The sequence below is a fragment of the Crocodylus siamensis genome, chromosome 4 (genome assembly GCF_052110815.1).
Source record: "Crocodylus siamensis isolate JL-2025a chromosome 4, ASM5211081v1, whole genome shotgun sequence".
In the NCBI taxonomy this organism is placed as follows: Eukaryota; Metazoa; Chordata; order Crocodylia; family Crocodylidae; genus Crocodylus; species Crocodylus siamensis.
This window is the reverse complement of record NC_143398.1, coordinates 145,517,120-145,529,697: the sequence shown is the minus strand read 5'-3', so window position 1 is coordinate 145,529,697 and position 12,578 is coordinate 145,517,120. Positions and strand designations below refer to the sequence as shown.

At 45.2% G+C, this 12,578-nt stretch overlaps 1 protein-coding gene across 1 annotated transcript; it reads left to right on the top strand.

The window, feature by feature from the left end:
• Positions 1-1,272: 1,272 nt before the first annotated feature.
• Positions 1,273-6,763, top strand: LOC149866705 (olfactory receptor 10AC1-like). The gene is made up of 2 exons (XM_090041164.1): positions 1,273-1,387; positions 5,505-6,763. The coding sequence occupies exon 2, from the start codon at positions 5,523-5,525 to the stop codon at positions 6,513-6,515; it is 993 nt and encodes a 330-aa protein (XP_089897290.1). The 5' UTR covers positions 1,273-1,387; positions 5,505-5,522; the 3' UTR covers positions 6,516-6,763.
• The last annotated feature ends 5,815 nt before the right edge of the window (positions 6,764-12,578 follow it).

Genomic DNA, 12,578 nt, shown 5'->3' with positions numbered 1-12,578 from the left:
GAGACACTTTACTGCACAGTAGACTAATCTACTGTGCAATAAAGCATCACCATCTACATGTGCACACCATGTACTGTGCAATAATTTAGTCTACTGAGCAGTTAGCTGCTATCTGTAAATGCAGGTAGAAAACTAACTGCGCAGTAGTAAATTTGCTCCAAGTCTGCTCCAATATCAGAGGGCCACAAGAGATGAGGAACACCCCTGGTCCTAGTGCTGCTCAGCTCACAGCTCCCCCCGGCACTGAGATGGGGTGATTCTTTGCCCACAGGAGCCAGAAGCTGAGCAGTGCTGGAATTGGGGAGCTTTTGCTTCCACACCCAGCCTGGGGCTGGGCAGGAGCTGTACTACTTCTGGGGCAGATCCTAGCCAGCCCCTGGCTAGGCTGGGATTTCCCCGAGTAGCCAGGGGCTGGCTAGGAACAGTCCCACTTCTGGCTTGTCTCCATTTGTACGGGGTTGGGAGAGCTCTTCAGTGCACATCAGACCACTTCCATTATGCATGGGGCCACTGCTGCATTTAACAGAGTTCTCTTGGCCCTGTGCACATTGGGATTGGCCCCTGTACTCCCTGCCAGTCCCCAGGATACCATCCCAGGGAGTCTGGAGCTCCCCCTAGCAGCTGCAGGGGGCCAGAGCAGGGTAGGAGCAGCTCTGTACCAATCTGCTCCTGTTGGGAGCAGATTTGCTCCCAACAGTAAGCATGTGTAGATGTGCTTCCAGGGAAGGCTTACTGCGCAGTATTTTACTGTGCAGTAAGCCTTTATAGTATTAATAGTACATCTAGACACCCACTGGGAGCATGTCTACATGTGCACTTTTTCTAATGTGCATTAAATTTAGTACCTCCAGTGTGACGTACTAAATAAATGTGCATTAGGCTGCCCTAATGTGTAGTACCAAAAGTGCATGTTTTTAAGTGACGCTTAATGCACAGTAGCCTATTTTACTGCACATTAGCATAATCATGTTTTTTACACGCTTTAATGTACAGTAAAATAGGTTATTGTGCATTAAAGCACTTGTGTAGATGTGCCCGCTGTGTGTTAAAGATGTAAAATATCTATAATGTGGTAAGAGAGGATAAGGGGATAAGGACAGATGCAATGTCACTACCCATACAAGTAGCACATGATAAGTGGATAAGAAATGGACAGTTTATAGCTGGTATTTATTATTTTCAATTCTGAAAGCTCTTCCAGTTGTATTATAGAAGTATCAGAAATGAAAGAGTTAACCTCCTTGCCTCCCCCTTCATCACCTCCACCTTTTAATTACAGATTTGAAGAGACATTCCTAAAAGCTCATAAAGCAAGAGGTACACATATATCAATCTTAGCTCTGTGGAGACAGCAAAGCAGCAGCTCTTTCTCCTGTCTGTGCGAAAGGTAAAGTATTTATTTCTGATAACTGCAAATGAGGGAATCCATCTTGGTTTTGTTTACCACTGTTTTTGATCTATTCACCAGCAGTTTTCATTTTACTATTCATTCTTGCCACGTTCTGGCTCTTCTCTACCTGAAAGGACATTGCAGAGAGGAGAAAGACAGTTTGGGAAGATAAGCCAATAAAATGGTTCCCACAGTGAGGCAGAGTATTTTATTTGGCACTTTGATAACTCAGACTAGAAAGAGAAAGAGTTTGAGAGAGCTTGACTAAGGTTTTCAGAATCCTGAATGATATTATGCAATTAAACCATTTTTGCCCTGTCTCTGTACAATTCATAATGATCCAACCAGTATGCTCTCTTGTCTCTTAGGCTTTTGCAGCACACTAGGTCCCAGAGTTTGTATGTAAGTAGTTTATAAATAATAGTTTATTTAAAACTGTGCATGGATCTATACATTGGTTTAAAGCTGGTCATTTAAATGTAGGTACTGCCTACAAAATTGCCAGTTCAAGCTAAACCAATATGAGGTGTTTTTAGTTGATGTAAGAGTCTATTCACACACTGATACTGGTTTAAGTAAATTAGCATGTAAGCATACATTTAATTAAATCACTGCAGTTCTGTACAATAACGGCCAATGCCAATGACTTCTAAGAATTAAATCTACTAACAGACAACTATAGAATAATAGGAAAATTAATGAGCCCTTTGAGTAATGGGGAGACAATATAATTTCTTTCCGTGGGAGGATTTTCCTGTAATTTCTGCAGAAAGGGCAGACATTTGTAGGGAAGAAGGAAAGGTCTCTTATGTCCTACCTAAGGAATCAGAAGGTGGAAGAAAAAACTAATGAGTGAGTTTACACGTCATTGTACAGTGATGTTGTAAAGCACGATGCAGTATAGGCAGGTATCTGCCATGAGCAGTGCACACTTTGATTTCCCTGCTATATTGCTGTAGCAGCACACTATAAGTGTAGACATGCCCAGTGAGGACATTTGGCTCAGGGGACAACTACTAGAACTGGCCCAGACCAAGTAATCCCTGAATTCCCAGCAGGAGTGAACCAAGAGCAGTATTTGGAGGAAGATGTCTTTATTTCCTCAACTCTGAAAAATGGCTGGAGTTAAACTACCTTTCATGTTTATAGGCCCTAGAGCAGTAACAGCTGAACCTGGGGGAGGTGACCAAGGTTTGGGTGAATTATCCTTTGCCTTTTGGACAAGTTCATCAGCTGCCACATGCTCCATTGATATATTTCTAGCTTTTCTTGAGCTGACTGTGGCTGCTGGCACCAGCATTGTGTACCTCTGTAAGCCATCCAAACAGTTTGTCTTTCTCCATTTACTGTTGGAAGTCAATAGTGACTTTTACAAGCAAGAAGGAAGAATACCATTCACTAGCATGTACCAGAAGAGAAGTTGGTTAGAAATGATTTCATGTTTGTTCCTCATGTTCCAGTATTCTTGCTCATCCTAACCGGATCCTGGGTTTTTTATTGCTTCCCATTAAGTAGAAGTTTTCAATAGATGTCTATAATGGCACTCAGATTACAGGTAACTTAGTCCCCATGTAATGTATATGAGGAACTGATATTATTTCTTGCACTGCAAGTTGCTTTATCAGCAAAGAATTTAACCTGTGTAGCATCATGGTGTTAATTCACTTATCATTTCAGATTTTTGCAGCACACCTTAGATTCTTAATAAGTATATTAAACATACTGCTTTTTAGTAAAGAACTTCTGTGATATCCCAAAGTTAAAATTTTGCCAGGTAGGAAATTAGCTATTTCTGTTTCCTGTTTTCTCTCTCCTTACCAGTTTCTTTCTCAGGATAGAAATTTACTGCTTATCCCTGTTAATGCAGTTTCATTAACAGCTTCCTGTGAGGGAAAGTCCCTGTTTTTTTTTTTACTTTATTATTTGAAATGTAAATTTAATTCCTATGAAACTCATCACAGTTCCTTTGTAAAACATGTGTACAGCATGCAGAATGGAGAATATGTGGCTAGGCAAAATCTGAGGGCTCTGGTTGACACAAGGGCATGAGAGGAGGTGATACCTTTTGTTGGATCAGCTTTTCTAATTGGAAGAGATAAGAGATTAGCTTTGGGGTTCAGGTATGCGTAATCAGGCTGGGAAAATCCAAGCTACGTACAAGTTAGTTCAATTGTTTATTTTAGCCTAATGGTATCAATGAATTTGAACACTTGAAATAGGGAATATAACAGCCTTCTGATATATAAAATGTTATTATGAAAAGGATAGGGATGTGTTATATTCCATGGGCACTCGGGGAAGGACCAGAAAACTAACTAAGACCTAACTTGCATCAATTAAAATTATGTTTGGATATTTGGAAAAAAAAATTGACAGGCTGGTAAAAATCTGGAACTGGCTACCTATGGAGTTGTGGAATTTCTTAACTTTGGAGATTTTTAAGACCATGTTAGACAAATATATCTTATCTCAGTGGTGAGACTCGGACAAAATGATCTCTTGAAGTCCTTTAAGAATGCCTTGCTTTCAAAAGCTTGTCTTACTTTTCTCCAACCATGCAGCTGGTCCAATAAAATATATCACCCAAAAAATCACTGTCTCTACGTTTCTTTGGTATGTAGCTGAGTTGAATTACAGCTTGCTAGCAGCTTGGCTACTATTTATTCTGATTATTTCTAAAATTCATAAAAATACTATCCACTACTACCAGCATACTGCTTTTGAATGAGTTTATTTCAGCAGAATCTCGTCTGGCACTTCAGTCTCTGGCAGTGATTCAGCTTTATGACCCCTAAATTCAGGATAGTTATGACCCTACCTCCTCTTTGGTGAAGCACAAATATGTAGAAAAAATATCTTTAATTGCTTCCTCTATTATTCCATGATAGACCAGTCAACTCAGTACATTTGACCTGCTTAAAGTTTCTCTTTGTTTTATATCTTGATTTATTTTTCCTTTAAAATCCACATTACATTTTTTTCCTATAGTTCATACTCCTTTCCACTGGTTTTACTTAGCCTGGATTTTCCTTTTCTGAAAGTTACCTATTTAAATTCAAGAATCTCTTGAGCCTTGCAAAGTCATATGTCTTGTCTTCCTGCTTTCGTAAGGTTCCACATCTCTCTTACAGTTGTATATGTTGTATATGCTTCAATACCAACTCTATGCATTTGGATTCCTTTATTTTTATTTGGGCCTTCTGAACAATTTTCTTTGTTTTTCAGAAGATGCCTTAGAAAGGGGACTTTGCTTTGCCAATTCTGGGGACTTTTTATCCCCTCAGATAAATGACTTCAATTATATTTTGCTCACAGTTACCACTTTAACCAATAATTACTGTTTAATCAAATGCATGGTTATTTAGGACTAAGCTGACAATAACCTCTTCATTTACATATTCTGAAATTTGTTCAAAAAACCAGTTTCTCAAGGTGATGTGACATTTAATCAGTTAATATGAAAATACCTTAAATTCCTTATTGCTGCTTTATTAGGCAGAGTTGCTTCTGATATGTCTTAACATCATGTACTGATTCTTCGACTGCTTATGCATAGGAACAGTTTTTTACATCTCAACAAGACAACTCTTATGAAAACTTACTTGCATTTCTAAGAATTGCAGGATTCATATTTTTCTGGAACTGGAAGCTATATATGCCAATAATGTACTCATATTCCTGAAACTCAAGATATGTGATTCTATAGATTCTACTGTGTGCTAGAAACAACCAAATCTAATTAGACTAGATTAATTCCCTCTTGAGTATGCAATTACAATTCACTGCTACAATAAGTACAAGTCAAATGGCCAAATTCTTTTTCTCTTATTATTGTCAAACTGTCAGGACAACCAATGTGAAAAGGCATTACTGATGTGTGTTAGGATGACAAAATGGCAGAATCTGAACCCAAGTTTGTATGTATTTTTTTAAAAAGAACTGAATAATTTCACAACTGCTGGGAGGATTTATAACAGCTACTTATCAGGTTTGTATTTATGGGGCTTTGTCTTGGAAGCTAATTCCTGCCAGAGGGGAAGGAAGATGTGGTTAGGTAACAAGATGGTGATTAGCAATCTGGCCAAACTCAGGCTCCTTGTTTTTTTTCTGGCAGGTGCCATGTGACAACTGCATGGAAAGGGGCAACGAGACCACTGCCGCTGACATGGAATTCCTCCTGCTTGGCTTCTCTGAGTTGAACCACCTGCAGACCTTTCTCTTCTTTATCTTTTTGGGTTTGCACTTAACCACTCTGGCTGGTAACCTTTTAATCCTTATTGCTGTGGGTGCTGAATCCTCCCGACCCCCCATGCTTTTCTTCCTCTGCCAGCTCTCCGCCATTGAGCTCTGTTATACCTTAGTCATTGTTCCCAAGACATTGGCCAACCTTGTGGACCCTGGAAGTAGCACCATTTCTTTCACTGCATGTGCTACCCAGATGCATCTCTTCGTGGCGCTGGGGGGTGCCGAGTGCTTTCTCTTGGCAGCCATGTCCTATGATCGTTATGTCGCCATCTGTCGACCGTTGCACTACACAGCAGTGATGAGCCAGGGCCTTTGCTTCCGCCTTACCGTGGCCTGCTGTTTGGGGGGCTTTGCTGTCTCTCTGGGGCTGACTGTGGCTGTTTTCCGCCTACCCTTCTGCCACTCTCACCACATTGACCACTTCTTTTGTGATGTTCCTGCTGTGCTGCACCTAACGTGCACACATAGTTATACTTTTGAGCTGCCTCTGCTGACTGCCTGTGTGCTTCTTCTCCTTCTCCCCTTCTTGCTCATCCTAGCTTCTTACACCTGTATTGTGGCTGCCATATTGAGCATCCACCCTTCTTCTGGCCGAGGCAAGGCATTTTCCACGTGTGCCTCACACATAGCTGTCACTCTCCTGCATTATGGATGTGCCACCTTCATGTACATCCGCCCCAAGTCCAGATACTCACCAAGCCGAGACAAGATGGTGGCCCTTGTTTACACTAACATCACCCCATTGCTGTATCCTTTGATCTACAGCCTGAGGAACAAGGAAGTCAAAGGAGCATTGAGAAAGATGTTACTGCATAGAACATCTCAGGCAACTTGGAATAATCTCAAGTACAGGATATGTGTGTGCAATAAACATTACTAGGACATATACCTTCTGCCAAAAACAGACAATTTTTAGTGAGGGCCTCTACTATTAAAAATAGGTGAAGGTCTCTACTATTCTTTATCTACTCGTAAGATCACTTCTTGGCCCATGTCCCCCCCTCCCACAAAGTTGATATTACACAGAAACATACATGTTTCCAGTCACCGTGGGAAGTTGCTCCCCTCTTTGGTCTGTTTAGGAGAACAAAGGATGTTGATACAAAACTGTTTTACCTTGTCTCCTGAGGGCTGTATTATTATTTCAAATACAATGTAAATATTTGTATAGATTTAGATTTGAAGATCAATAAATACATTGACATTACTGTGAAACTGCCGTATAATAAATTTGAGCTTTCTTTTATGAGGGTCCTCTGGGCAAAGGAGGAAGAGTAATACTGATTCATGTCTCAGCGTGTTGAAAAGAGGCTGCATTCCAGAGTCTCATCCTGATTAAGTCATGCACATCATGAAGACTAAAGTTATTTTGAATTTTGCTAAACATTAGCAAAGGAAGATGCTAAGGGTCTGACAAGAACACATTGAGAATATTAGGTCCATTTGTTTTGCACTGGTCTCTGTCAGGAGACAGTTTCAATGTTAGGGTGGTCTGTTTAGAATGCAGAAGAAAAGCATTAGTCCAGAGGGCCCATAGTCATTCACTCTCACCCACTCAAACATCACACCTAGAAGCACCTTTTGCAGGGGGAGAGGTGAACCACTTTGGCACCACGAAAGGAAAGGGTAGAGGAGCCAAGGCACTGTCATTATTCTGCCACAGCAATGATGGGAAATCTTGTAGGTTAACATCTGTTAGGTTAATGTTAAGGTTTAAGGCAAAGGATATGCCTCATGCTACAGAAGGCAAAAAAAAGTTTCGCTGTCTGTGCCAATCTGACCCTAAGGAAAAATTCCTTCCTAACCCTTACTCTGGCAGTCAGCCTGACCTTGAGCAGGAGCAAGATCCTGTGCCATGGTACTCAAAAGGTTTCTAAGCAAGCAGTAGGAACACAAACATATTCTTGCCAAACTAGCATCTCTCTCTGTGGACAATCTAATGCTTCAGATGGGAAGCATACAGACCCCCCAGGAGACATGTTCAACAGAGGAGTGGCAGAAGGTATCCACCAAAACCAGGGCTGCTTGGGCTAGCATGGTGAAGGCTCCCCAGGTACAACTGGGGAACAGATACGAGGCCCTGGCAGCCCTGGTGGAGAAGGGCGAAGGGGATGGCTCTAGCAGGGAGGGGTGCACCAGGAGGAAGAAACACTGGGTTCTTGTCATTGGGGATTCCATCCTAAGGGGAACGGAGGGTTCCATCTGTCGTCCTGGCCCCATGGCACGAGAGGTATGCTACATGCCGGGGGCTAGGATTTATGATATCACAGAGAGGATCCCAGCCTACATTTGACCCTCAGACCAGTTCCCCATGGTTCTTATCCATGTGGGAACAAATGACGCAGCCGGAGGCAACCCAGACTGCATCATGAAGGACTTCAAGGCCCTGGGGGCCAAGTTCAAGGAGACGGGGGCACAGGTGGTATTCTCCTCTATTCTTCTGGTGTGTAGATGCAGACAGTGACACGAAGCCTGCATTGGCTAGGTCAACTGGCGGTTACGGAGTTGGTGCCACCAGGCAGGCCTCGGGTTCCTGGATAATGGTTCATACTTTTGCGTAGGGGGTTTGCTTGGGTGGGATGGGCTACATGTCTCCCCTAAAGGCAAGCATGTCTTCTCTACCAGGTTGGCTGATCTCATGCAGTGTGCTTTAAATTAGCTTCACCAGGGGATGGGTCCACAGGAGGATTTGAGGACACCTCCCAAACAAGACAGGTGACGTGCACAAAGAATACCCAGGTAAGTGACAGGGGTCCGGATAGTCCTGGGAATTGGGGGATGGCACACGCACCGATTCAAGGCCTTAAATGCCTCTACATCAATGCTCATAGTATGGGAAATAAACAGGCGGAACTTGCCCCCTGGATAGCTAGTTCAAACCCAGACATAGTAGGGCTCACAGAAACCTGGTGGGATTCATCCCACAAGTGGGCAGTTAACATTAGGGGCTATAGACTATACAGGTGGGCTAGAACGGGGAGGAAAAATGGGGGTGTGGTGCTCTATGTCGAACAGCAATACACAACCTCAACTAGCAGGATGGGGTCAGTGGAGGGGCAGGCTGAAGTGCTCTGGGTCAGAATACAGGGGGGTCATGGGGAAAAGGACTTAATGGTGGGGGTCTACTACAGACCTCCCAACCAATGGGAACAGCTGGACCATGAATTCTCAGGTCAGCTTGTGGAGGCACTTAAGGCAAGGGATGTAGTTATCATGGGTGATCTAAATTACCTGGACAGCTGCTGGGAAGAGCAGTCAGCCAGGTCTGACTGCTCACGAAGGTTCCTTGCTGAGATACAGGACCTTCTCCTAACCCAGAAGGTTTACCATCCCACCATGGGGAATGCCCTGCTGGACCTGGTCCTGGCCACAGCTGATGACCTGGTGAGGGGACTGCAGGTTCTTGACTACCTGGGTGACAGTGATCATCGCATGCTGGAATTCACCATCCAGCGCAGGGTATCAAGGGCCTGCAGCAAGGCATCAGCCCTTGACTTCAAGAGGTCCAACTTCAGTGACTTGAGGAGATTGGTAGGAAAGGCACTGGGGTCCTGGAGAGTAGGGGAACTGGGTGCCCAAGACAAGTGGTCATTCCTTAAGGAGACAATACTCCGAGCCCAAGGGGTGACAATTGCAATGAGAATCAAAGGGGGCAAGAGTGCTCAAAAGCCCCCCACCTCACCAAGGGCATTCGGGAATGCCTTTTGGCCAAAAAGGAGGTGTACACCCAGTGGAAGGGAGGGGCTATCACCAAAGAGGAGTATACCACCATCGCTCGGGCCTGTAGGGGGGTTGTTAGGAAAGCTAAGGCAGACACGGAACTAGGGCTAGCATCAAGGATCAAGGACAACAAAAAGTCATTTTTAAAATATATAGGGAGTATGAAGAAGGCACTGGGTAATGTGGGGCCGCTGCAATCTGGATATGCTAGGCAATCTGTTGGTTGCACCAGAGGAAACAGCAAACCTTTTTAACAATTTCTTTGCTTCCATTTTTTTGTGCAGGGACTGGGACTCCCCAACCTAGATTCAGGATGGACCCAGGCCTAGGGTCAGGGAGGACCGAGTTAGGGAACTTCTGGAGGGGCTGGACATGTTCAAATCAGCAGGTCCAGATGCTCTCCGCCCCAGGGTGTTGAGGGACTTGGCAGGGGTTATCGTGGGGCCCCTGGCACAGCTTTATGAACACTTGCGGTGCTCTGGCCAGGTGCTGGACAACTGGAAGAGGGCCAATGTGGTCCCCATCTTCAAAAAAGGGAAGAGGGAGGATCCAGGCAACTATACGCCCATTAGTCTTGCTTTGATCCTGGGGAAGCTCTTTGAGAAGATTATTAAGGAGCACATCTGTGAAGGGCCAGCAGCGGGGATGATGCTCAGGGGCAACCAGCACGGTTTCATTAGGGGAAGACCCTGTCAGATCAACTCGATTGCCTTCTACGATCAGGTCACAAAATCATTGGATGCAGGTGTCGCGGTGGATGTAGTCTTTCTGGACTTCAGGAAGGTCTTTGATACTGTCTCCCACCCCATTCTCATTAAAAAGCTAGGCGACTGTGGCATTGATGCCTACAGAGTCATATGGATTGCAAATTGGCTGAGGGGCTGCACTCAGACAGTGGTGGTGGATGGGTCATATTCGACCTGGAGGGATGTGAGCAGTGGAGTTCCTCAGGGCTTGGTCCTTGGGCCCGCACTGTTCAATTTCTTTATTAGCGACTTGGACGAGGGGGTGAAAAGCACCCTGTTTAAGTTTGCGGATGACACCAAGATTTGGGGTGAGGTGGGTACTCTAGAAGGGAGGGACAGGATACAGTTGGACCTGAACAGGTTACAGGGGTGGGAAAATGAGAATAGGATGGGATTCAATACTGACAAGTGCAGGGTGCTGCACTTGGGCAGTAAGAACCAGCAGCATACCTATAGGCTGGGTAACTCCCTTCTCAAAAGCACAGTGGCAGAAAGATCTTGGAGTCATTATCAATTCCAAGATGAACATGGTCTGCCAATGCGAGGTCAGTAGGGCCAACTGCACCTTGTCGTGGATCCACAGATGCAGCACAAGCAGGGCCAAGGAGGTGATCCTCCCCCTCTATGCGACACTGGTCAAGCCGCAGCTGGAGTACTGCATCCAGTTCTGGGTGCTGCACTTCAGGAGGGATGTGGACAGCATTGAGAGGGTCCAGAGGAGGGCCACTCGCATGACCTGGGGACAGCAGGGCAGACTGTACGAGGAGAGGCTATGGGACCTTAACCTGTTCAGCCTTCACAAGAGAAGACTAAGAAGGGACCTGGTGGTGGTCTATAAACTTACTAGGGGGGACTAGCGGGGAATGGGAGAGACCTTGTTCCCCTGAGCACCTCTTGGAGTAACAAGGAATAATGGCCATAAGTTGTTGGAGAGTAGGTTCAGACTAGACATCAGGAGGCGCTACTTCACAATCAGGGCGGCTAGGATCTGGAACCAACTTCCAAGGGAAGTAGTGCTGGCTTCTACTTTGGGGGTCTTTAAGAGGAGGCTTGATGATTACCTAGCTGGGGTCATTTGAGCCCAGTTTTCTCCCCTGCCCGGGGCTAGAAGATCTGCAAGATCCCTTACAACCCTACGTCTATGAATTTATGAACAGAAAAAGAAAACAAACACAAAAAGGAGCAAGAAAAAGAGAAGTCAAAGAATGCATTAATTGAGAAAATAAATTTCTTCCTGGCCCCTACAGATACCAAAATCTGATTATCACACATTCTAAAAACTCCTTTAATAGCATCATAGGACTGGAAGTGGCATCATGGCATCCAGTCCTATGTGCTCATGGGCAGCTGTTTGACCAAGGAATATCCAAAGTCACCACTTGAAGTCCACACCCACAATTACAAAGTGCATGACCTAGAATGCCAAAAAAAGAAAAGAAAAAAATAAGCCATATTGAATCATAGAAAAGTGGAAATGGGAGGGATCTTTGCAGGTCATCTAGTCCAACCCTTTGCCTGAAGCAGGATCATCTCTATCCAAAGAGTCCCATACAAGTCCTTGTCTAACCTATCATATTTACTTGAATACAAAACAAGTTTTTTCTCTTCCGTTATCAGGGGAAAAAATAAGCTGTGTTTTGGATTTGAATATCAGTGCTCTGGCTAATGGGAGCCAGAGCTGCCAGGGCTGCTACTACTGCTTGTAGCTATGCAGTCAGCACTAATCTGGTGAGTGTGGGTCAGGAGCCAGGGTTAGGGTCTGGGATTAGGTGGCAGCACAGGTGGGTAGGGCAGGAGATGGGCAGCAGTGTGGGCTAGGGATTAGGTAGGAGGTAGTGGCAGCATGTGTTGTGGTGAGGAAGTACAGCACGCTGCTTCCCTATACCCTAACTCTTGCTCTTGTCCCATCCCCAGACCTGTGTTGCCAATCAGGCAGCAGTGTGGGTCAAGGAATGGAACAGCAGTATTTTGGGGATAGGGCAGCAGCATGTGCTGCTTTTCTATCCTCTGACCCATGCTGCTGCCCAATTACCCACTTGAACTGCTCCTGCATCCCCCTGACCTATGCTGCTGCCTGATTCCTCAAATGCACTGTTGCCAATCCAACACATGGGTAAGGGAATGGGGTGGCAGCATAGTTCAGGAGATGCTGCAGCAGTGCATTGGGGGATGGGACAGCATCCCCTGTGGGGGATGGAGCAGGGGCTAGGTTAGCAGTGGGAATGACTCAGCAACAGCAAGGGTTGGGGATAGGGGGGCAGGGGTTCAGGCAGGGGGGGCAAGTGGCAGGTGAGATGGGGCACAGGTGGCAGGGGAGCTGTGCAGAGCTGCAGAGCAGCACAGAGCAGATCTGGCAGCATGGAGAGTTGCCTCCAGCTGGTAAGTCAGAAGAGGAGGGGGGAGGCAGATCAAGGTCCCCTGCAGTGAGGGAGGGGGCAGGGGCAGGGACTGACCAGCCAGGGTGGGGTGTGGGGTTG

What these genes read in the sequence shown, in the direction of transcription:
- LOC149866705 (XM_090041164.1), top strand. Translation starts at nt 5,523, where the DNA reads ATGGAAAGGGGCAACGAGACCACTGCCGCTGACATGGAATTCCTCCTG.